This window comes from Mobula birostris, chromosome 3 (genome assembly GCF_030028105.1).
Source record: "Mobula birostris isolate sMobBir1 chromosome 3, sMobBir1.hap1, whole genome shotgun sequence".
Taxonomy (NCBI): domain Eukaryota; kingdom Metazoa; phylum Chordata; class Chondrichthyes; order Myliobatiformes; family Myliobatidae; genus Mobula; species Mobula birostris.
In genome coordinates this window covers 170,931,439-170,958,243 of record NC_092372.1, presented here as the reverse complement: position 1 = coordinate 170,958,243, position 26,805 = coordinate 170,931,439, and the positions used below count along the sequence as shown (strand labels likewise).

At 42.7% G+C, this 26,805-nt stretch overlaps 1 protein-coding gene across 10 annotated transcripts in view; it reads right to left on the bottom strand.

The window, feature by feature from the left end:
• kat2b (K(lysine) acetyltransferase 2B) overlaps positions 1-26,805 on the bottom strand; it is a 115,077-nt gene that overhangs the window by 41,434 nt on the left and 46,838 nt on the right. For all 10 annotated transcript variants that reach the window (XR_011885465.1, XM_072253676.1, XM_072253669.1 and 7 more), the window contains exons 3-6: positions 21,841-21,986; positions 13,147-13,236; positions 10,966-11,147; positions 1,177-1,368 (exon numbers count right to left, since the gene is read on the bottom strand). Coding sequence is in view for 9 of the 10 variants with exons in the window: in XM_072253676.1 (XP_072109777.1) it covers positions 1,177-1,368; positions 10,966-11,147; positions 13,147-13,236; positions 21,841-21,986 (610 nt within the window). In the remaining variant the exon portion in view is untranslated. The remainder of the gene's footprint in view (positions 1-1,176; positions 1,369-10,965; positions 11,148-13,146; positions 13,237-21,840; positions 21,987-26,805) is intronic.

The window sequence follows — 26,805 nt, the reverse complement described above, 5'->3', positions numbered from 1 at the left end:
TCCTAGTAAAGGCAAATTGATGGAGTTATTCTGCTGATTTGCTTCTTTGGAGAGCATAAAGTAGCATAGGCCACCACCCCATACCCAACCTTTCTTTCAGATTCAGTTTTCTTTAAACCTTCACAAATAACCATAACCATATAACAATTACAGCACGGAAACAGGCCATCTCGACCCTTCTAGTCCATGCCGAACTCTTACTCTCACCTAGTCCCACCGACCTGCACTCAGCTCATAAGCCTCCATTCCTTTCCTGTCCATATACTTATCCAATTTAACTTTAAACGACAACATCGATCCTGCCTCAACCACTCCTGCTGGAAGCTCGTTCCACACAGCCACCACTCTCTGAGTAAAGAAGTTCCCCCTCATGTTACCCCTAAACTTCTGCCCTTTAACTCTCATGTCCTCTTGTTTGAATCTTCCCCCCATGGAAAAGCCTATCCACATCAACTCTATCAATCCCCCTCATAATTTTAAACACCTCTATCAAGTCCCCCCCAACCTTCTACGCTCCAAAGAATAAAGACCTAACTTGTCCAACCTTTCTCTGTAACTTAGGAGATGAAACCCAGGCAACATTTTAGTAAACGTTAGTACTCTCTCAATTCTGTTGACATCTTTCCTGTAATTCAGTGACCAGTACTGTACACAATACTCCAAATTTGGCCTTACCAATGCCTTATACAATTTCAACATTACATCCCAACTCCTATACTCAATGCTCTGATTAATAAAGGAAAGCATACCAAAAGCTTTCTTCACCACCCTATCCACATGAGATTCTACCTTCAGGGAACTATGCACTATTATTCCTAGATCTCTCTGTTCTAATCTAGGACTTCTTGACAGTATTTAATCTTCCTTCTCTACCTTACAGCAAAGACCACTTTTTAAAGGTACTTCAATGTTTGTGAAGGCTTTGAGGTATTCTAAATCCCTGGATGGCTGGTAGAAGTGATTTTCAGCTTTATAAATCTAAATGAGTATTGCAAATGCTATCCTTCATCAAGTTATATACAAACTAGTATTAACATGTTTCTCAGCTGGATCATTAATGTGAAACAATTTGCTGAAAACATGTTTAATATTCATTCTAATTCAAACAGATAAAAAAGAGTAAACCAACACATTTGGAGTTTTAGAGAATTACACCAATGATCTTTAAGTACTTACTTTGGAAAATGTGTTAGGATCAATGTTTGTTTCTCTAAAGGTAGCTTATCTTTCTCTTGCCTGGATTTTTCCAATAACTGCCGCCTCATTACAGTAAAAACAGAGCGAAGCAATATTCTTCCAAAAACCTGCGTGGTTTCATGCCGAGGAAGACTATCACAGAACTGAGGGACATTACAGTAACACAGCCATCTGAAAAGAATTAGCAGATATCAGGTTCAGAAAGTGTGTAACAAATTAAGTTCTCATTTTTCAACTGCACATAGTCAAAGCACAATATGTTCTCATAATAATGATGAATTAGCTACTTATCTAAACCCATATTAACATTTGATACAGGTGATAGACACTCACTGGCCATCTTATTAGGTACACCTGCTCATTAATGCAAACATCTAATCAGTCAATCATATGGCTGCAACTCAATGCATAAAAGTATGCAGGCATGGTCCAGAGGTTCAGTTGTTGTTCGGACCAAACATCAGAACAGGGAAGCAATGTGATACAAGTGATTTTGACTGGGTGGTTTGAATATCTCAGAAACTGCATATCTGCTGGAATTTTCATGCACAACAGTCTCTGAAGTTTACAGAGAATGGTGCAAAAACAGTAAGCATCCAGTTAATGAGAGATCAGAGGATAATGTCCAGATTGGTTCAAGATGATAGAAAATTGATAGTAACTCAAATAACCATGTGTTACAACAGAGCTATGCAGAAGAGCATCTCTAAATGCACAACATTTTGAACCTTGAAGTGGATGGGCTGGGCTACAGCAGCAGAAGGCAAGACCAGGTTTAATTCCTGTGGTTACTTTAATAGGTATACTCCTGTACCTAATAAAGTGGCCACCGAGGGTATACAAGTAGCTGATAATCTGGATCTCCTACTGCTTCCTGCAGTTCTTGTGGAGAAGTGGAAGGTAAATATTGAGATATAGTGAGGCTAAACAGTCTCTGCTTTAAACATCATGTATGCAAATTTTTGAGGGTGAGAAGCTCTCTGCTGAATCTTCCAATAACATAAGATAAGGGTCCAGGTTGCTTAGCACTGTGGCTTAGTTGGAAATTCACTACTGAAACGTTTTATATTTTTATTCCCAGTGCCATAGATATTTTAACGGTTAGTTGTGGGAAGTGTAAAGTTTTTTTCAGACTTCTAGACCATATAGTCAAAACACTTCTATTTTCAATTTCTAAACGCTTTCAAAACAAATTCAGGATATTGCCTCCACATCTCTATTCAACATGATTCATTAATCCTGACAGGAATTCTCAAGTTACATTTTAATAGATTGGATCTCTGTCACTTGGCATTTGTTCAAAATTTAATTCAAACTTGGGATTTTGTTTTCCATTCTCTCAGCTATATTTTATCCTCTCTAAGATTATATTTCAGACACCTTTTGATTCTACATAGACCAAATCCCCCTTCTGCTTCAGTAGTTGCTATAGTGCAATGTTTAGTTCTCTGTTGGAAAATCCCTTTTATCTGAGCTAACCAGCCTAAGACTGTGGTTCTACTCTAATCGTGGGGCTGAGGCTTGGCGTCCTTCAGCAAAGAACACGTTTTCTGACATCCCAAGGCTTTTCCCCCTTAACTTCACAAATCAGGAGTGTGATCAAATATACTCTAGTTGCCTGCATTGTCCAATCAATCCAGCAGTCAAATTATTTCTGACCGTTAATCTTTACAGTGAGGATTATTTCATGACCACAAAGCAAACATTGGGATTCAGTCAATCAACTGTCCACAAAAATAAACGTCACAGTTTGATTCAGACAAGCAAGGGAGTTGCTTTGCTTGGGAGTTGTATGATAAGACTAAAACACAAGACTGTAAAATATATATGATGTTTAAGAGAAATTTAGGCAGGCACTTCAATCTGCAAGGCATGGAAGGATACTGACCTAATATGGGCAAATGGGATTAATATAGATGGACCAAAACCCTTGCAAGGACATTGTGGGACAAACAAAGGGTCCATTTCTCTGCTGTGTATCTAATGGAACTATGGCATCTTATAAACTAGCAGGATTGGGGAAGAGCCAGCATTTGCAAAGACTGCAGGGTGCATGGATTTATCCCTTGTAATTTCGGATCCAAACATAGTGCAGAATAATTAGGAAGGATCTGATTCTCTCAGTGTTCCGAACATCTGTAACAGCATTAGATTATGTTAGCTAATATTTGCAGCATTTTAACTGAGTCAACTGATAATTAATATAAAAAGAAAAAAAGAATAAACAAATCTTCAAGTTCAATCCTAACTGCTAGTACCTTTAAAGTTCTTCAGGCCCTGCGCAAGAGGTATACAGGTGTCCTCCGCTTTTCGAATGTTCGCTTTACGAAACCTCACTGTTACGAAAGACCTACATTAGTACCCTGTTTTCGCTTTCAGAAGGTGTTTTCACTGTTATGAAAAAAAATCAGTGCACGATAAAAGGCAGCGCGCGCCCCATGCAGCCGCTCTCCCCAGATTCGGAGCTGCATTCTCGCCAGCATTGCTTAAACACATGCCTGTGTGCAGTCGTTTGCAAGATGAGTTCTATGGTATCGGAAAAGCCTAAAAGAGCTCGTAAGGGTGTTACACTTAGCGTAAGACTAGACATAATTAAGCGTTGCGATCGTGGTGAAGGAAGAAAGGACAAAGTGAGTTTGGCTTGTGGAAGCTGACGAAGATGATGTTGAAGAGGTTTTGGCATCCTATGACCAAGAACTGATGGATGAAGAGCTGATGCAATTGGAAGAAAAAAGGATAACAATCGAAACTGAATGCAGTAGCAAACTGAACATGAAGCAACTGCGTGAGATTTTCGCTGCAATGATAAAGTAAGACTTTAATTTGGAAAGGGTGCGTAGGTTTAGGGGATATTTGCAAGATGGTTTCAGTCCTTACAAAGAACTGTGTGATAGAAAAATGCGCGAGGCTCAGCAGTCAAGCAAGCCTTCCACATCAGCCACAGCAGATGACAAACCTCGACCTTCGACATTGAGGCGGGCAGAGATAGATGACCTGCCTGCTCTAATGGAAACAGACGATGACAAGATGACACTCCACCACCCAGGCCACGGACAGATACCGATTCGCGGAGAATGCAGCGGTAGCCGGGAGGCACACAGCACATCTTCAAGAAAAAAGCTGAAATAAACATGCTAATTCATTAGGTGCCGCCCGACACGTAATTGTCGGCCCAGATCAGAGACGATGCAATCGGAAATCGGCACTGATCTGGGCTGACAATTACGTGCCGGGCGGCACCTAATTAATTAGCATATTTGTTTCGGCTTTTTTCTTAAAGATGTGCTGTGTGCCTCCCGGCTACCGCTGCACCCCTGCATGCTTCGCAGATCGGTATCGGTTGGTGGCCTGGAGGGTGGGGGCCACTGCACCACCCAACCTGCGACGACTCAGCCTAACACACCATCATCAGTGTGCTCGGCGCTGTCCCGATTCCAGTAAGTGATACTACACTGTACATACATTATTTCTACTTTATATAGGCTGTGTATTTTTACGTGTTATTTGGTATGATTTGGCAGCTTCATAGCTTAAAGGTTACTGGAGAGTGCTTGCGCCAGGTTTTTGCCAACAGCGCTTGCGTGAGATTTTCTGCCAACGGAGCTTGCGTGAGATTTTCGCTATGGAGAACAGTGCAGTAATGATTGTAGAAAAGTATTTCTACTTTATATAGGCTGTGTATTTATCATATCATTCCTGCTTTTACTATATGTTACTGTTATTTTAGGTTTTATGTGTTATTTGGCATGATTTGGTAGGTTATTTTTGGGTCTGCGAAAGCTCAAAAAATTTTCCCATATAAATAAATGGTAATTGCTTCTTTGCTTTACGACATTACGGCTTACGAACCGTTTCATAGGAACGCTCTACCCCCGGATGGCGGGGGAAACCTGTATTAAAATGCTGGCGTAGACCATAGTAACACTGCAGCATGCTCTGGGTAACGCAGCATTCTCAATACATAGATTAATACTATTTGTAGAGTTTCCAACGTTCACTTCCTTTGGCGAAAGTGTGTGCTTTATCCCACTCACTCACTCAATTCACTTTTAATCTATTCTCCTTCATGTGCCCATTAGCTCCACGCTAAAGCTTGCACACCCTGCTCACAGCTCAGGTCACCACGTTACCGAAAGGATGTGATGGAATTGAAAAAGGCACCAAGGACTCTTACTTAACAGGCCTGAAAAGTTATGGTTATGACACTAACTCTAAATCTCTGTAGCGTATGCACTTGACCTCAATTATATAAATCCATCAAGTTCCTTTGTCAGTGTTTTCTCCCCCAAGTACACAGACCAAAGACTTTCTGGGTATCCATCAGCAGGAATCAGCATTAGTACTCTTTAGTTTGTTCGCTAATTGCATTGATGTCAATACAGGGCAACCATTGCTCCTGTTAATGAGGTTTAAATCATTTGGGAAATCTGGTTCAGTTTTAAAATTTCTATTTACTTCATTCATTAATAACTTATTTTATTATTGTTAGATTGGTCCTCATATTCAGAATGTCATCAGGCTTGTGTCATTATTAAGAGTTTAAATTGGGAATCAATGTATTGGGGTATATGAAGCAACTTAACACAAGGGTTTTTTTTACCTGGTATTGTCTCAATCCTGTTCTCCCCAATCAAACTAATCCCTCCCCATCATCAGGAAGTGCTGTCCTAAGGCAGAAGTATCCATTGTCAAAGATCTCGACCATCTGGGCCATGCCATCTTCTCACAGCTGTCATCAAGCAGGAGGTACAAAAGCCTGAAGTCCCATCAGTTCAAAAACAGCTACTTCCCTTTGACCATTCGGCATTTAAATCAACCAGCACAACCCTAATCATTAAGAGTTTAGCTGTATATGACCATTTTGATCCTTTTGCAGTAAAATTAACTTTGTTTTTTCCTTTGGTCTAATTGGGCTCTTTCTTTCCCTGATTTGAAGATTGCTTTATTTTATGCTATGTGTTTGTGATACAATTGCAAGTAAGTTTTGCATTGCACTTGTGCATACAGGTAATCATTTGTATGGTAATAAACGCAACTTTGACTTTAACCCAAATGGTCTTCTTTTAAAGACATTAGTTTGTGATGCCTGTTCATGCCACTGGACCTGGACTTCTGAGGTCAAGAGAATGGCACAGCCCCAGTTCAAGGGCTTTTCCACTTTAAAAACTCTCCCGCACAGGTTTCCTGTCATCAGCAGACATGGTGGACAACCACCATACCTTTAAAACTAAAGGCAGTGGAATGAATATTTTCCTGGGGTTGAAATTTCGTACAGATCAATTTAAACATGGAAGGACTGACTTGAATTCACGAATGCTCCGTCCAAATGTTTATTGGTCTTCAAATTTTTAATCAGAGCTGGAAAAGCTGAAGAAATCAAATGGGATCCTGTAATATAGTTGAGTGAAAACCAGCATCACAGTAGACATGATCATGAAAAAGGTGTATAGCATGCTGCTTTCATCAGTCAGGGCAATGAGTATAAGGGCTGCCGTTGTATAAATCATTGGTGACATCGCACTTGGAGTATTGTATAGAGTTTTGGTCACCCTGTTATAGGAAAGATTTGGTAAAACTGGGAAGAGTGAAGAAAATATTTATGAGGAAGTTGTCAGGGTTAGAGGGCCTGACCGACAGGGTGAGGTTGACCAGACTAGCATCTTTACAGCCCGGAATGCAGGAAAATGAATGATGGCTACGTAGAAGCAATTAACATGATGAAGAACATAGATAACATAGATGGTAACAGTCTTTTCCCCACGGCATGGAAATCCAAAATAAGGGACCATAGGGTCAGGATGAGAGGGGTAAGATTTAAAAAGGACCTGAGGGACAATGATTTCAGACAAAGGGTGGCGAGAATGTGGAATGAGCCACTGGAGGAAACGGTGGAGGCAGGTACAACTGTATCATTTAAGGCAGTGGTCGCCAACCACCCGGCCGCAAAGCATGTGCTACCGGGCCGTGAGGAAACGATATGATTTGGCGATATGAAACGATACGAGTCAGCTGCACCTTTCCTCATTCCGTCATGCCCACTGAACTTGAACGCACGCAAGGTCATTACGCACGTGAGGTCATTACCCATGCGAGGTCATCAGTTGGTCATTAACCTACAACTACTCTGAGTAAAAAACAAACGTCGCTTGAGTTTCTTTGGAAGAGGTGGTAGGGGACATAAAAGGCCTAACGATGATGATAATGCACAGACAGCTGAGGCCGAGACTGCAAAAAAAAACAAAGCTTCCTTCAACAGAAAATATGACGAGTCGTACATAAAATATGGCTTTATTGCAACCGGTGACTTGCACGCTCCAACCCCGTGTGTGATATGTGGAGACAAGCTGTCTAATGAGGCAATGAAGCCCTCAAAACTGCTTCGGCACCTTGAGTCCAAGCGCCCTGGACTTAAAGACAAACCCATTGAGTTTTTTGAGCAGAAAAAACGTGAGCAAGTGGAACAGTCGCAAGTGCTGAGAGCCACCACCTCCACAAATGCTGCTGCTCTGAGAGCGTCGTACTTAGTGGCTAGCCTTATTGCTAAGGCTAAGAAGCCTTTCACTGTTGGTGAAGAATTGATTCTGCCTGCTACCAAGGACATGTGCCATGAACTGTTGGGAGAAGCTGCAGCTAACAAGATGGCACAGGTTTCTCTTTCAGCTACCACAGTTTCAAGGAGAATCGATGACATAGTGGAGGACATCGAAGCACAGCTGTTGAAACGGCTTAACGGGTCACCATGGTATGCTATCCAGACCGATGTCGACAACAAGGCAATACTGCTGGTTTATGTGCGAAATATATTTCAAGACGATGTGCACGAGGAAATGTTGTGTGCACTGCCGCTGCCAACTAACACAACTGGGGCAGAACTATTCAAGTCTTTGAATGACTACATGTCAGGCAAACTAGACTGGTTATTCTGTGTCGGAATATGCATAGACAGGGCAGCAGCTATGACTGGACGGCTGTCTGATTTCACTACCTGAGTCAAAGAGGTTGCTCCTGAATGCCAGTCTACACACTGTGTCATACACAGGGAAATGCTGGCTAGCCGAAAAATGTCACCTGACCTTAACAGCATATTGAGTGACATTGTTGAAATTATCAATCACATCAAAGCAAAAGCCCTTAACTCACGTCTGTTTGAGCAGCTTTGTGAGGAAATGGATGCAGAGCACAAACGCCTTCTCCTGCACACAAGTCAGGTGGCTATAAAGGGGGAGAGTCCTGGCCAGGGTTTTTGAGTTAAGAGAACAGCTACAGAGATTTCTTTCAGGAAAAAAGTCACCACTGGCAGCACACTTCAGTGACGAGGAGTGGATAGCAAAACTCGCTTATCTGTGTGACATCTTCAACCTGCTCAATGAACTCAATTTGTCACTTCAGGGGAGAATGACAACTGTCTTCAAATTAGCAGATAAAATGTCTGCTTTCAAAGCCAAACTGGAACTGTGGGGATGGCAAGTGGATAGGGGCACATTTGACACATTCCCAACATTAGCTGGGAATTTGGGAGATACTGAGGCTGCACCATCCTTCTCACAGCTGGTGCGCTATCACCTATCTTCGCTGTCGATAGAATTCGAGCGTTACTTCCCAAACGCAAATGACCCAAGACGTGCAAAGGAATGGGTCCGTGATCCATTTGTGAATGTCCCCGGTGAATCATCCATGTCAGCGTGGGAAGATCAACTCCTTGAGCTTGCAAATGATGGTAGGCTGAAAAGTATGTTTGACATAACACCTCTGCCAGCATTCTGGATCAAAGTCAAGGCTGAATATCCTGAGATAGCCACAAAAGCACTGAAAACGTTGCTTCCATTTCCAACATCATATCTCTGTGAAGCGGGGTTTTCTGCAATGAATGCAACGAAAACTAAATTGCGGAATAGACTGGACATATAAGGAACCCCCTTTGTGTATCACTGTTTCCCATCACCCCTCGATGGGACCATCTTGTTGCAGGGAAACAAGCCCAGGGCTCCCATTGATTCAGCGATATTGGTGTGTTGCAATGATTTTATATGTTCATACGGGGAAAATATGTGCTGTGTGTTTAATATCCAAATGTTGTATGATGCTATTGACTTATAATTGACTTATCACTATATTCATGCAAGGAAAATATGCGCTGGGTGTTTAATATTAAATTTGTTAGATAAACCCTTTTAGAAATGAAATTGAGTGTATTAGCCACTTATAAGTAATGTATAGTTGACTTATCACCGATATTCTGGTTGTGATGAACACCCCCCCCCCACCCCGTTGGCCGGTCCGCAAGAATATTGTCAATATTAAACCAGTCAGCGGTGCAAAAAAGTTTGGGGACCCCTAATTTAAGGAGCACTTGGACAAGTACACAGAAGAAGGGTGAGACCTAGAGGTATATGGACTGAACACAACAAAAAGGGACTAGCTGGATGGGTCCCGTGGTTGGCATGGACTAGTTGGCCCAATGGGGCTGTATCTGTACTGTATTGCTCCATGACTTCATAACAGACTCACTAGTTTGCTTTTTCCCCTGTCCTCAGCCTTTTCCTGGATCTGTACTGGACTTAAAAGCTGTTATCTGTATTGAGCACATCTACATGAAATGCTGTTGTAGGAAAGCAGCATCCATCATCAAAGATCCTCACCACCCAGGCCATGCTCCTTTCTCGCTGCTGCCATCAAGTAGAAGGTACAAGAGCCTCAGGACTCGCACCATCAGGTTCAAGAACAGTTACTACACCACAACCATTAGGCTCTTGAACAAAAGAGGATAATTACACTCATCTATCGAGATGTTCCCACAACCAACGATCTTACTTTAATCTTTATCTTGTTATTTCATGCTTATTTATTGCTATTCATTTATAGTTGAATTTCAACAGTTTGGTGTCATCTATGTTCTTATTTTTTTTTATTGATCCTGTTTACAGTTACTACTCTATAGATTTGCTGAGTAAGCCTGCAGGAAAATGAATCGCAGGGTTGTGTGTGGTGACATGTATGTACTCTGATAATAAAATTCTACTTTGAACTGTAAAATCTTCCAATTTTTAAAATTATAAAGATGAAAAATTAACTCTGCTTCTCTCTCCACTTCTTCTGTCCCTTGCCTGACAAGGTAAGTATTTAGAGGAACAAGTTTATCACAGACATTAAATGGAAAATGTTGGATATACTCAGCAGGTCGTGCAGCCTCTATGGAGAGTGCAAAAGTGTTCACCTATCAGGTTAAAACTGGTACTACTATAGAGTGGGCTGAGAGAGCAGTCACCCAGGGAAGTGCCAAAGAGTGTAAGTCAGCTGAGATTGCACACTGGACACTCCAGATATTGATCTCTTCAAAGAGCATGTGAATTAAAGTTCCACACCCCTTTACTCACCTACTCATGCAAAATGCCGTAGGTCACATCCTTTAATCGTTAAAAAAATATAGTAACACCAAGTTGTCACAGAAATAAATTCAAGCACTACTGCATATCCTCAGATAGTTCAACGTCCACACAGCATTAAAATAGCAAAAATTACCAGCTCGACTGACTGGGTTCAAGCGAAATCTGTAATTATTCAATACCTACTCTTCTTCCTTTCAGAAACTTTGACTGTAGGTACAGTCTCTAACTTGTCCCATCCCATAGATCTTATGGTGTTGCATTATAAAATGCAAATGCTGCAACATACGCCATATTAAACTGTCACTTCTGCAGCTAAAGACCAAACTTGCATTGCAACAAGCCCCCTAAGTGTAATGCCTTCCCTTTTTGTGAACGATTATACCTTGTATAATTAACCTTGTATCCAGCACAATCATCATTTGGTACCCGAAGTCTTCTTTGCGAGGGTGTTTCCAGCTGCCAGTAGTTGATTCGATTCAAGAACATCTTAGACAGTTCACAAATTGTTTGTCTTTCCTTTGGTGGCAGGTGACTAAACTTGTACTGCACAAAATTAGTAACTCCCTGAGTAAAAACGAGAAAATGTAAATAGCAAGGTAAAAAGAACTCTCTGCTCCAGGATGCATACTAAAACATGTCAGTACGGCTGAGGGGAGAATTGAATGCTGGCACTACACACCTGTGTGTCAGCTACAGGTTGTTCTTACACTTGGACATTAAAAAGGTTAATGTTTCTGCTAAAACACAAACAATATTTCAGACAAATCATTATCCCTTCCTAAGTGTTTCTCTATGTTGACCCGTTTCCACAAATTCTACAGGTTCTGAGGTGACCAATGAGTCCAATGGGAACTGGAGATTTAGGATATGGCTAACAGGGCAGATAGCGGGGGGGAAGTAAATAGGGAGGTGGTGTTTTCTTTCTCCTGCATATGCTGGGCTTCTCCAAGTTCACTGCACAGAGAATGATGCACTAATGTTCACATACAAGTGTTTCACACTATAATTTCACACCCTGAAGGAATAACCTACAATATTTTATTTCTGAACCTTCGGAGTTTAACACTGTGCCCAAATATAAATTTTATGTAGTTTCTGACTCTTAAAGGACAAAGAAGTGACAGAGAGTGCAAAGCAATTTAATTTATAAAGCAACTCAATGCATTAACACTTTTGTTTATACAATTATCTGAAATAAATACCGTAAGTCCACATTTATAAAATGGGAGATATATTCTGTGCATTCTGGATTCTCATTCTTTTCCGTGTCCTAAGAAATAACTCTCATATATTTTTAAATTCATCTGTATTGTTCAACCATGATTTGCTGCACTTTACAAGATCATCAGAAAAAGTTCTCTAGTTCTCTGCCATCACTGAAATCTCTACTTCAATCCGCTTGCCTATTTAATCCTATATTTGTCTTTGATTCTTTTAAATATCTACATATCTGAGGCCCAACTATTCTTATTTACCTGATGCAACACAGAAAGGGGTCAGCTGACTGCATGCTGGCTCCCAACCTGTCCTGCTCCCTTTCTCCTTACTTCCCAAAACAACTTATTCTCCCTCACATGCGTATCAACTCCATTTTGATTAAGTTAACCTACATTAAGAGGTAATACACAGTAGCTAATTAATTTATCAGCATGTCTTTGGCATGTTGGAGTAAATCAGAATAACGGGCAGAACGCCCTGTGGTCACAGGAGGACATGTAAACCTTGCTCAGACAGCACCCAGGATCAGGATCAAATACAGATCTCTCAGATAGAAAATTCTATAGATTTGTATCTTTCAAATTTTTTTTTCCATCTGTGTATTGAAAGTCGGTGCATTCTCCAGCCAGAGTACACTGCAGTTCAGTTTGAAACAACTTTTCCAATTCCTTTATGTTCTGGCGAGTCCATCAGCACATGAACCAATTGGATTTCAATGCATTTTGGTAAATAAATCTCCACCTATAGTTCTAATTCTACCCTGAAACATGAAATTGGATAAACATGTCTCCTTTTATTAAACTATTTGTGTTAATAATTCACTGAGTTAGCACAATTTAAACCAGAGATTAATGGATTCCCTCCAAAGCAATGGCTTGTGTTCTAGCACTAACCATTGGCAGTGGAAGAAGGCTGGGAGACCAGCCTCAGACAGCCACACCCAAAAACTATCCCTCGGGTCAGTAGTGCAGCGCTTTTAATCAGAGACATTCATATTGCCAGGGAGTGTGGGGGTGGTGAGGAAGGGAGAAGGTTAACAAAAATATGAGGATTGCATATACAACTTTGCTGTCATAAACAGGAATGAGGCATGAGTTACAAACTTCGGAATAAAATGACATGAGAGAAAGTTTGAATGCATTTGAAGAAGCAAATGAAATTTTAAAAGATTTATCAATTGTATTCACTGTATTCTCAGGTTACATGTTCCTACCCACAGATAGGGGAGCATTCATAGGGGACAAGTTCTTTCATTTATCAACTTTTATTTTCAGTACAGTCTTGTTTTGGAACAAAAGCGAAGTTCATTCTAGTTTGCAGTTTGCAAAATAATATCTTTCTTTACCTGTTCAATACTGGGCTTCTCAAACGGTGGACATCCTAATGGTCCTTCCACAATAGGGTTTCCCATTTGTAAAATACATTTTCTCAAAAGCTGAAAATGGAATTAATAATAAACTAAGTCCAGAAAAGAAAATATACACAAAATAAAGGAAACAATCCTCAAACTTTTAAAGTCACTTCAATGTCAGAAGGAATGTAAATATTCCAAGAAAATATAATCAACAACAGACCACAGCAAGAATGAAAAAGAAGGAAGTTGGAAATAACAAGGCGGCAAAAATATCAAACAATATTAATGCAGACTTCTAAAAACAAGTTAACATATGGTAGTAAATTTTTGATTTAGGTTTATGACCAATCATTAATTTAGTAAAGGTATTGTGTACTGAGCTACTGAACTCTGCAGATCAGGAAGATCCCAGGTCTGAATATGCTCTGTGCAGAACTAGGCACAACGAGTTGCCTAGAAACCAGACTGTTACATCACAATCCAGGTAACTCTAAAAGCAGCAGCGTGAAGTAGAACTATTCTTTTCTCCTCTCAGCCTGCCCCTTTTCAATGATTTCTTGTTCCATTCAAAACATGTTTATCTGGCCCCACATCAGTACCTACATTGCCATCTCTTATTACTTCAGTTGTCAGTCATCTCCAATTGGATCCTTCAACCTGAATTATCTCACAGGGGACATGGAAAATACTTTAGCTCAGACTCTGGCCATCAATCAAACATATTGCTGTTCCCTGTGAATTCATGTGTAGATTGCATAACATGGAAACAGCAGTCATGTGGAATTGTGGAAGAGCCATGCAAGCACAATTCACCGCTGCAAAATGCAAAGTCAACAATAAATATAGACACCAGCAAAAGGCAAACATTTTCAAGGAAATACTCTAAAAGAAATCAAGAGTAATAAAACCTAAATGTGGGTGATGGATACTCCCACACAGTGGCAATCCAAAGCTTCAAAATTAAACATAATCAAATGAAAATCATTTATTTTAAACTGCTTTCAGTACTGATTTTAAGAGAACCTCAATCAAAATAAACCATTTGTACCATTGTGACACACATCAAAGCTGCTGGTGAACGCAGCAGGCCAGGCAGCATCTCTAGGAAGAGGTACAGTCAACGTTTCGGGCCGAGACCCTTCGTCAGGACTCATTTGTACCATTAATCTGCCATACATAATTTCCCTGGCCAGAGCTGGAAATAAAAACAGAACTTCGAAATCCACAATTTAATTAGATCCTTTTCAAGTACAAATTGGAAGATGTTACTAAAGACACAATAATGGTTATTTCTAAGTTTTTATTTTTTTATTGAAGAATGTGTATCTCTTGCACATTTATCACGTTTGTACAAATTACTGATAAAACTTTGTAGATAATGTAATTTTAAATAAACAGACTTGATTAGATTTCTTTATTAAAATTTTTTGATTGTCAATTTTGCTCTTAATTGTTAATAAACATTCATTTTACACTTGCAATGTTCTCAGATTTTTATTTTTGTTACTCATTTGCTGATTGTATTAGAACATTTTGCTCAATTTCAAATCCCTAATCTAAACCTATTTGCCTTTTCTGTTTCTCATTTTTTTCACCCTATTTATCATTTCCTCATCATTTCCACTCATATTGCATTGCTTTTTGAGGCAGTAATACTTGCCACTTAAGCCCAGTCTTGTCAAGGTTCATCTTTAAAACAGCTAAACAATCATTTAATTTTGAAAGGATACATATTACTTAAGAAATTGTCTTCTGACAAACTTATCAGGTATATAGCTCAGAAGCAGAAAATAATTAAAGATCAGTTGTTAATCTGTTATACACAGTAGAGGGCAGGATAAATGAACGAGAAATAGTGGTAAGTAATGGTCTGATACGAGTTGTGGATTTAAAATAATTACAGTACTAAGAAAACTTATAGAGAACTTAAGGAGACTAAACCCAACAAATGTTATGGGTTGATGTCTACATCTTAGTGTTCTGGTATGGTGATAGCAAATGCCTTATTCGCTTTCTTCCAAAATTACATGGATTCAGGAATGATTTGAGTGGATTGGAATGTAGCAAATGTAACATCTGCATTTGAGGAAGGAGGGGTGGGGAGGACATAGGGGATTTAAGGCAGATTAGCCTGATATAAGAATCTAGACAAAAATTGCTAGAGTCCATTACTAATATATGTCAAATGGGCATAATAGAAGGGAAATGTTGTTTGAAGATCTGATTGTGTTTGTGAAGAAGCAGCTAGAAGACTGAAAAATGGGGAGTTGTATACCTGATTCTCAAAAGGTGTGTGCTAATGTGACATGTAGATTATTTTGCAAATTAAATGTTGATAGATTTGAGGATAATAGTATCAAAAACAAATCAGTAAAAAGGTAAGGTGAATTCTGAGGAACTTAGCCAGCTCCAACCCTGCTACAACCATCCCTACTCCCCAGTCTATGTCTTTTTCTTTCCATACCTGACAACTCTGTTGTTTTACTGTTTATGCTAATTTCTTCCACAAACTTCAGCTTGAACAAAATTGCACTGTCTGTTTAATAACAAGCTGACAATTACCTAATCTTCTCTTGTACTCACTGACCTACATTTATTTCCGATCTTCTAACACCTTAAAATATCAAGTTTTCATTTTTACTTATAAATGCCTTCTTAGCCTTACCATCTTCAGTTCTATACCCCTCATGGATTTCTGCAGTCATCCCAACTCTGGCCCTCTGTGTACTTCCTTCTACTACATAATTCGGTGCAACAGAAGCTAAGAGCCAGTGAAGGAAAGAAAAAGAGCTGACAGCTAATTAAAGTAACCTAAATATAAATAAATTATAAAAAACAATTGCCTGTGGATCTGAAGTTGTAGAACAAAGTAACCAGTGGTAAATGACATAAAATTTACCACAGTGCCACTTAACACAACATACCTGGAAATGCAAAAGAATCGGATTTAAAATTGGGCAACTCAAAAGGCAAGTTTAATAACAACCTTACAATTGGTTGTACCTCAGCCACGGAAATAATGGTGTGATCTAAAAGAATCTCGTTATGTGTTGGTTAAGTCACAGACATAACGCTTAAGTAGAATGTGCATAACGTACAAACAATCGATTATATATATCACTCAAAGCATTCAGTTTCTGTGGCACTGCTTTAGGGAACTAACATGTCATTGTCTTCAAATAAAATAGAATCCATGGGCTGGGATTATTGGTTCAGTATAGGTTAAAATAATTCAATTCCCAATATAAGGACTTGTAAACTTTTTTTACATTTATAAATTCCTACATTCACAGTAAAAATGGAAAGTGCCCACATTAATGTGTGATTAATCCAGAGGATGTTACGAAGGTTTTCTGTGTTTCGGATATAGTCAATGAACTTCTTTCCAGTCTTTTTTTTAGTCTGTGTTTTTTGCCCTTTGTTTCTCGTTTTTTGTGCAGAGGAGGGGGATTTGGGGTTGATGTTCTTGTGGCGTTTTGTGCTGGGGAGGGGGATTTGAGGGGGTTGATGATTGTGGCATTTTGTGCTGGGGAGGAGGGCTTGGGGTTGATGTTCTTGTGGTGTTTTGTACTGGGGAGGGGGATTTGGGGTTGATGTTCCTGTGGGGTTTTGTGCTGGGGAGGGGGGGTTTGAGGTTGATGTTCCTGTGGCATTTTGTGCTGGGGAGGGGGGGTTTGAGGTTGATGTTCCTGTGGCATTTTGTGCTGGGGAGGGGGATTTGGGTTGATGTTCCTGTGGTGTTTTGTGCTGGGTTTGAGGGGGATGATGATTGTGTTGCTGTTCCTTTTTTTTCGGTTTTGTGGCTATCTGGAAAAGAAGAATCTCAGATTTGTATACTGCATACGTACTTTGATAAGAAATGTATAAGAGTATAAGAAATAAAGTGGATGACCTTGAGGCACAGTTGGAAATTGGTAAGTATGATGTTGTGGGAATAACAGAGACATGGCTTCAAGTGGACAGGGCCTGGGAAATGAAAATTCAAGGACAGACTGATGGGCAGAGGGGGTGGGGTGGCTCTGTTGATGAGGAATGATATTCAGTCCCTTGCGAGGGGGGACATAGAATCAGGAGACGTAGAGTCAGTATGGATAGAACTGAGAAATTCTAAGGGGAGAAAGATCCTAATGGGAGTTATCTACAGGCCCCCAAACAGTAGTCTGGATGTAGGGTGTAAGTTGAATCAAGAGTTAAAATTGGCATGTCGCAAAGGGAATGTTACAGTTGTTATGGGGGACTTCAACATACAGGTAGACTGGAGGAATCAGATTGGTACTGGACCCCAAGAAAGGGAGTTTGTGGAGTCCCTCCGAGATGGATTCTTAGAACAGCTTGTACTGGAGCCTACCAGAAAGAACATAATTCTAAATTTAGTGTTGTGCAATGAACCAGATTTGATCAGGGACCTCGAGGTAAAGGAGCCATTAGGAGGTAGTGACCATAATATGATAAGTTTTAATCTACAATTTGAGAGGGAGAAGGGGAACTCGGAAGTGTCAGTATTACAGTTGAACAAAGGGAACTATGGTGCTATGAGGGAGGAGCTGGCCAAAGTTCAATGGAACAATACCCTAGCAGGAATGACAGTGGAACAGCAATGGCAAGTGTTTCTGGGAATAAGCAGAAGGTGCAGGATCAGTTCGTTCCAAAGAGGAAGAAAGATCCTAAGGGGAGTAAGGGGAGGTCGTGGCTGACAAGGGAAGTAATGGACAGTATAAAAATAAAAGAGAAGAAGTATAACATAGCAAAGATGAGTGGGAAGCCGGAGGATTGGCAAACTTTTAAAGAGTAACAGAAGGTAACTAAAAAGGCAATACGTGGAGAAAAAATGAGGTACTAAGGTAAACTAGCCAAGAATATAAAGGAGGATAGTAAAAGCTTCTTTAGGTATGTGAAAAGGAAAAAAAATAGTTAAGACCAAAATTGGGCTCTTGAAGACAGAAGCCGGTGAATTTATTATGGGGAACAAGGAAATGACAGACGAGTTGAACAGGTACTTTGAATCTGTCTTCACTAGGGAAGACACAAACAATCTCCCAGATGTAATAGTGGCCAAAGGATCTAGGGTAATGGATGAATTGAAGGAAATTTATATTAGGCAGGAAATGGTGTTGGATAGGCTGTTGGGTCTGAAGGCTGATAAGTCCCCGGGACCTGATGATCCGCATCCCAGGGTACTTAAGGAGGTGGCTTTAGAAATCGTGGATGCATTGGTAATCATTTTCCAATGTTCTATAGATTCAGGATCAGTTCCTGTGGATTGGAGGGTGGCTAATGTTGTCCCTCTCTTCAAGGAGGGAGTAAGAGAGAAAACAGGGAATTATAGACCGGTTAGCCTGACGTCGGTGGTGGGAAAGATGCTGGAGTCAATTATAAAAGATGAAATTACGACACATCTGGATAGCAGCAACAGGATCGGTCCGAGTCAGCATGGATTTACCAAGGGGAAATCATGCTTGACTAATCTTCTGGAATTTTTTGAGGATGTAACTATGAAAATGGACAAGGGAGAGCCAGTGGATGTAGTGTACCTGGACTTTCAGAAAGCCTTTGATAAAGTCCCACATAGGAGATTAGTGGGCAAAATAGGGCACATGGTATTGGGGGCAGGGTACTGACATGGATTGAAAATTGGCTGGCTGACAGAAAACAAAGAGTAGTGATTAACGGGTCCCTTTCGGAATGGCAGGCGGTGACCATTGGGGTACCGCAGGGTTCAGTTCTGGGACTGCAGCTGTTTACAATATATATTAATGATTTAGATGAGGGAATTAAAAGTAACATTAGCAAATTTACCGACAACACAAAGCTGGGTGGCAGTGTGAAATATGAGGATGATGTTATGAGAATGCAGGGTGACTTGGACAGGCTGGGTGAGTGGGCAGATGCATGGCAGATGCAGTTTAATGTGGATAAATGTGAGGTTATCCACTTTGGTGGCAAGAACGGGAAGGCAGATTATTATCTAAATGGAGTCAAGTTAGGAAAAGGGGAAGTACAACGAGATCTAGGTGTTCTTGTACATCAGTCATTAAAAGCAAGCATGCAAGTACAGCAGGCAGTGAAGAAAGCTAATGGCATGCTGGCCTTCATAACAAGGGGAATTGAGTATAAGAGCAAAGAGGTCCTTCTGCAGCTGTACAGGGCCCTGGTGAGACCACACCTGGAGTACTGTGTGCAGTTTTGGTCTCCAAATTATTGGAAGGACATTCTTGCTATTGAGGGAGTGCAGCGTAGGTTCACGAGGTTAATTCCCGGGATGGCGGGACTGTCATATGTTGAAAGATTGGAGCGATCACAGTGAATGGTGGTGTTGGCTCGAAGGGCCGAATGGCCTACTCCTGCACCTATTGTCTATAAATGAACCTTTGAACTTTACTACAAGCTATATTTGTAGATAGAAAAATAATATTGTGATGAACTTACATAATTTGTTGTCTTCATAAATTAAAATAGAATAGCTGGTGGGAGAATTATGATCCTCAGTATGACCAAGATGTACACACACGCACTCTCATCCCCAGGTTACAGCAGGTTTTGTTCCTGTGAACCACATGGTAGAAGATGCCTGCAGCCCAGCAGCACTTGGCCAATACCACTGGTCTCCCAAACACTGCTCATTTAAACTGGCTGTACATACGTCAAGTGTGCATAAGCTGTGGAGATTGTGACTTGTTCAACATTCTCAACTCTGAAAAGTCAGATGCTACTCTATGAATTTGTATTGACAAGTTCTGTCACAATCTATTCTGCATCATCTACTACAAAGTAAATGAACAATGAAAAAGGGTTGCTGTGTGAAGAACAGTAAGCTTATAAACACCTGCATTCGAATTCTAAGTTAAAAATAACTTTAAAAAAAGAAGTGGAAGCTGTTGTTTGCTTCTGAATAAAGCTTTCAAATTAATATTGTATGGAACCGATTCATAAGTCTAAATGACATCTGTATGTAAATTGGCCTCAGTTCCTTCACTGCTTCTATAGAAAAATAAACCTATGATTCACAAATCTGATTGTTATCCAGAAATCTGTGCTAAAAATCCATGTTAAAGTGAGCATGCAAATACTTGCCTAAAGAAACCACATTTTTCACTAGTTTAGTGTATGTGATAAAACAAACTACTGATTATATAAACCACCACAGTAATCAAACATAAGATAGGGTCCTGCAAAAGACATTTCATGATCCAATATGCAAGAAATTCTATTATCCATAGATTTATAAAAATACCCATCTTGCATTCTGAAGCTTTAGAACATAGAACAGTACAGCACAGCACATTAGGGATCCCACGGCCCTTGATGATGTGCCAACCTATGTAAGCATACTCTACAATCAATCTAACCCTTCCCTCCCACACAGCCCATAACCTAAATTTTTAACATTATATGCCTATCTAAGTCTTTTTAATGTTCCTTTTGAATCAGCCTCTACCAGCAACCCTGGCAGTGCAGTCCACGCACCCACCACTCTCCGTGTAAAAATCCTACATCTGGCCTTTCCCTTAAATTTTCCTCCACTCACCTTAAACACATGTCCTCTGTTGCGGGCCATTGCTGCCCTGGGAAAAAAGAAATTGGTTGTCCACTCTATCCAATCTCCTTATAATCTTATACATCTCTATCAAGTTGCCTTTCATTGTCCATCACTTCAAAGAGAAAAGCTCTAGCTCACTTAGCCTTCATTAGACATGCTCCCTAATCCAAACAGCCACCTGATAAATCTCCTCTGACCCCTCTCTAAAGCTTCCACATCCTTCTGATAATGAGGCGACCAAAACTGAACACATATTCTAAGTATGGTCTAACCAGAGTATTATAATGCTACAACATTACTTAGTGTCTCTTGGACACAATTGCCTAATTAATGAAGGCCAGCCCACCATATGCCATAGTGTCTGCTAACAACTTTGAGAGAACTATGGACTTGGGCTCCAAGATCTCTCTGTTCCTCTACACTGCTAAGAATCCTGCTACTGACCTTGTACTCTGACTTCAAAGTTTGATCTTCCAAAGTGTACTTTTCACACCTTTCCACGTTGAAATCCATCTGCCACTTATCTACTCAACATCTATATCCTGTTGTAACCGATGGTGACTTTCTGCACTGTCCACAACACCTCCAACTTTTATGCGATCTGCAAACTTACTAACCCATCGTTCTACTTCCTCATCCAAGGCACATATATAAAAAAAATTACAAAGAGCAGAAGCCCCAGAACAGATCCCTGCAGAACATCACTTTTCAATGACCTCTAGTCAGAGTACCCCTAAACTACTATACCTCCTTAAGTAGAAATATCCCCCATGTGCACCAAAATTAAAAGTGGATTGTGCAGATCATATATTAAGTTGTTCTGTTATAAACTGCTTTTTCTTTCTATTTATATGGTAACTATTTATTACAATGAGCTTGAAATTCTGCTCATATGTATTAAGGTCCTGTAAAGATAGAAAAGAGCCTTATAATGATTGGAGATGTATTTGAGTGCATAATATATAGTTGGCATCAAATATATTACCACCATGCATATGGCTTGATTGAACTTGTGGTACTGTGAGTTTTATTTGTTGGAAATTATTTAAGTTTGTGCAGTATACATTTCAGATTAAAAAAACAGCTGCAGACTTGTCAAGGATTCAAATTAAATAGCTTGATGAAATGTGATTTATCATTATACCTACTTTGAACAAGTAAAAGTAAACTTGTTTGGTGTCTGCATCTTCTTCTTTGTGGACACAAGTAAATAGGTATTCTACATCCAGTACTATTCCAAGAAGCCTGTTCATTTCTTCCTCTGACACACTTTCCAAGTGGGAAACATGATCAGCTAAAATAAAATAAAATAAAATAAAGTTGTTTATGGTTTCAGATTTCAGTTTTAACAGAATAAATGTTAAAATGCCACCTGTGCAAATTGCCTCCCCTTGTTCCATTAAAAATCATCACCAAATTCATAAACATTATACAAATCAAGTTAAATATTCTTCAAAAACTCATTTTTTTTGCAAACAAAGTTGCAACTTTAAAAAACGAGGACCAATTTTGTCTCTTTGTGTGAAACAGTTTTGTTCTGGTTGAGATCCTTCAGGCTCGAGTGTTTTCAGCACAAAACCTTCCTGACTGAGATTTATTTGCATGATGACTCACATTCCACACCACACAATTTGATGGCATTTTTTGCAAACATATTACAATCTTCAATTTTCTTGCCAAATGAATTTATTTCCTTACAGTCAAACAGAAATAGGAGTGTACAATCAACCCAGCAATATTTAGATCATTCACCTCCAGTACCTACAAAATTATTAAGAGGACAAGAGCTAACAAGTAGTCAAAATAGACTAGACACACAGATAAAATTTAGTTCCAAAACATGGAGAATTGACCTTCATTTCACTACCACCCTGACATTAGCTGTCAGAAAAGCAGCAAAGTAACATAAACTTTGTCCTGGAGGAAACCAAGCTTAGTAGGTGAATAGGAATCAATTAGGATTTACTGAGGTCTAAAATTCTTACAGGCAGTGTTAGAACGATATTTGGCTTTAGTGTGGCGACCCACTTTCTGGCACACACGAACCAGCTCATAACAGCGCGTGCAGGCAGAGGGCCGGCCCCAAAAAGGGCGCCAGGCCATCTTCACCAGCAGGGGGAAAAGCCCGCATGCAGAAAGGGTCTGGGAATATGCATTCCCCACAGCAGTCCCGCCCCAGGGAGGGCGGGAACGGGAAGGCTTAAAAGCAGGCCGCGAAGTTTGAATAAATCTCTTTCATCGCATCTCTAACTCACCAACTCTGTGTGGTTATTCTAGCGCTGTGTGTAGCACACCGCTACGATTGGTGACCCCGACGGCCCAAACGATATTTAGACCAGAGATGACCGACGCTGCATCTGTTCACCCAGTTTCGTTAAAACTGCCAAGCTTCTGGACGCTGCGACCCCAATTATGGTTCGAACAAGCAGAAGCACAATTCCACATTCGGCAGATAACCTCGGAGTCCACTCGCTACTACTACGTGCTGAGCTCCCTCGACTAGGAGACAGCTGTACAAGTTGAGGAGTTTATACAGTCGCCCCCGGAGGACGGCAAATACACAGCATTCAAAGCCCTGCTCATAAAGACTTTCGGACTCTCAGACTCTCACGGCGCGAACGAGCACGCCGCTTAATGCACCTGGATGGTTTGGGAGACAGGCCGCCGTCAACATTAATGAGCGAGATGCTGGCCCTGGCTGAAGGACACAAACCCTGCCTCATGTCCGAGCAGGCGTTCCTAGAGCAACTGCCCGAGGACATATGCCTGCTGCTATCCGACGCAGATTTCAGCAACCCCGGGAGGTGGCGGCCGAGCAGATGTGCTGTGGAATGCCAGGAAAGAGAGAGGGGCGTCCATCGCACAGATCACCAAGCCGCGTGCCCAACGACAGACCAGACCAGGCCCGGCAGCAGAGCCTACAAAACCCGGCGACGGGAGTGAGGAGCCCAACGAACAATGGTGTTTCTACCACCAGCGGTGGGGCACAGAGGCCCGCCGCTGCAGACCACCCTGCAAATTCCCGGGAAACGCCAGGGCCAGCCGCCGCTGATGGCTACGGCGGCTGGCCATCAGGACAGCCTCCTGTACGTCTGGGACAAGCAGTCGGGACGCCGCTTTTTAATCGACACCGGAGCGGAGATCAGCGTCTTACCTCCAACCAGTTACGACACCCGCAACAGAGAACCGGGACCCACCGAGGGCCGCAAATGGCAGCACAATACGAACCTATGGTACCCGCACAGTGTGGCTACAGTTCAGCTCCAGCCGGTTCACGTGGGACTTCACACTGGCCGCCGTGGCCCAACCACTCCTGGGGGCGGATTTTCTACGAGCCCACAGCCTGCTGGTCGACCTGCAAGGGAAGCGATTAGTCCATGCCAAGACTTTTCAAACGTTCTCCCTGGGTGAAGCACAGTTGCCAGCCCCAGACCTGGACTCCATCACGCTGTCCGACGACGAATTCACCAGGGTCCTGGCGGATTTCCCATCAGTACTGACACCGCAGTTCACGGCAGCCATGCCCAGACATGGAGTACAGCACCACATCTCCACCCAGGGACCACCCTCCACGACCGTGCTCGAAGGCTTCCCCTGGACAAGCTCCGACTGGCAAAGGAGGAGTTCAAGAAGATGGAGGAATTGGGGATTATACGACGGTCCGACAGCCCATGGGCCTCCCCACTTCACATGGTGCCCAAGGCAATGGGGGGCTGGAGACCATGTGGTGACTACCGCAGACTGAACAAGGCTACAACGCCAGACCGCTACCCTGTGCCACACATTCAAGACTTCGCAGCAAACCTACACGGCGCAAGGATCTTTTCCAAGGTAGACCTCGTCCGGGGATACCATCAAATCCCTGTACATCCGGACGACATCCCCAAAACAGCACTTATCACCCCGTTCGGACTTTTCGAATTCCTCCGAATGCCGTTTGGTCTAAAGAATGCCGCACAGACTTTCCAACGGCTAATGGACACGGTGGGACACGACCTGGACTTTGCATTCATCTATTTGGACGACATCCTCATAGTCAGCAGTAGTCTGCAGGAGCATCTGTCCCACCTCCGCCAGCTCTACTCTCGCCTGAGCGAATTCGGCCTTACAATCAACCCAGCCAAATGTCAGTTCGGACTCGACACCATCGACTTCCTGGGCCACGGGATTACTAAAGACGGGGCAACCCTGCTGCCCGCTAAGGTAGACGTGGTCCACAACTTCCCTCGACCCAACACAATAAAGGGCCTGCAGGAATTCGTGGGTATGGTGAATTTCTACCACCGTTTCCTCCCCTCAGCAGCCCGAACCATGCGACCCCTGTTCACTCTAATGTCGGGTAAGGGCAAGGACATTACCTGGGACGAAGAGGCCGCAGCCGCTTTCGTTAAAACCAAAGAAGCCTTGGCAAACGCCGCGATGCTAGTGCACCCCAGAACGGACGTTCCTACTGCCCTCACGGTGGACGCATCCAACACAGCGGTCAGTGGAGTCCTGGAACAACTCATTGAGGGCCGCTGGCAACCCCTGGCGTTCTTCAGCAAACACCTACGACCACCCGAACTCAAATACAGTGCTTTCGACCGGGAGCTATTGGCACTATACCTGGCAATCCGGCATTTCAGGTACTTCTTAGAAGGTAGGCCCTTCACCGTGTTCACAGACCAGAAACCGCTTACCTTTGCGTTCATGAAGGTGTCCGACCCCTGGTCGTACCGCCAGCAGCGACATCTGTCCCACATCTCCGAGTACACGATGGACATCCGGCATGTCTCGGGAAAGGACAACATTGTGGCGGACGCACTTTCCAGACCTACCATACAGGCCCTGTCCCAGGGGGTGGACTATGCAGCGCTGGCAGAGGCACAGCAGGCAGACGCTGAGATTCCCAGTTACAGGACTGCAGTCTCCGGTTTGCAGCTCCAAGACCTCCCCGTAGGCCCAGGTGAGAGGATCCTACTGTGTGACGTAGCTACTGGCCAACCCTGCCCCGTCGTCCCAGCAGCCTGGCGCCAGCGGGTTTTCGAGTTCATTCACAACTTAGCGCACCCCTCCATCAGGACAACCGTCCGGCTGGTCGCCAACAGGTTCGTGTGGCATGGGCTTCGTAAACAGGTCAGTGAATGGGCCAAAACATGCATGCAGTGCCAAACGGCCAAGGTGCAGCGGCACACCAAGGCTCCGCCGCAGCAGTTCGAACCCACCCGCCGGAGGTTCGACCACATCCATGTGGATATCGTGGGGCCCCTGCCAGTGTCACGAGGAGCACGGTACCTCCTAACTATGATAGACCGGTTCACCAGATGGCCAGAGGCAGTCCCGCTCACCAACACCACCTCCGAACCCTGCGCCCGAGCACTGATCGCAACCTGGGTAGCCCGCTTCGGGGTACCGGCCCACATTACCTCCAACAGGGGTGCCCAGTTCACCTCCAGTCTGTGGTCAGGTATGGCCAACCTTTTAGGATCGCAGCTACACCACAGAACTGCCTACCACCCACAGTCGAACGGACTAGTGGAGCGTTTCCACCGTCACCTGAAATCAGCTCTCATGGCCCGCCTGGAGGGGCCTAACTGGGTGGACGAACTTCCCTGGGTCCTGCTCGGAATCCGCACGGCGCCCAAGGAGGATCTGCACACCTCATCAGCCGAGTTGGTGTACGGCGCACCCCTGGTAGTCCCAGGAGAGTTCATAGCAGCCCCAAGGGGGCAAGAGGAAGAATCTACAGCAGTCCTGGACAGACTACGGGAGAGGCTCGGTAATCTGGCCCCCATCCCCACTTCACAGCACGGACAGAGCTCGACCTGCGTACCCAAAGACCTGCAGAACTGTAAGTTTCTTTTTGTACGACAGGGCGGACACCGGGCACCGCTACAGCGGCCCTACGAGGGGCCGTTTAAGGTGATCAGGAACAACGGGTCCACGTTCGTGCTGGACATTGGGGGGAGAGAGGGGGTTTTCACGGTGGACCGACTCAAACCGGCCCATGTGGACTTGGCACAGCCGGTCCAGGCTCAGGCACCGCAGCGCAGGGGCAGACCTCCCAAACAGAGGCCGATCCAGACTGTGGACATTGGGGGAGGTATCGCCGGTTCTGGGGGGGGGGGGTTATG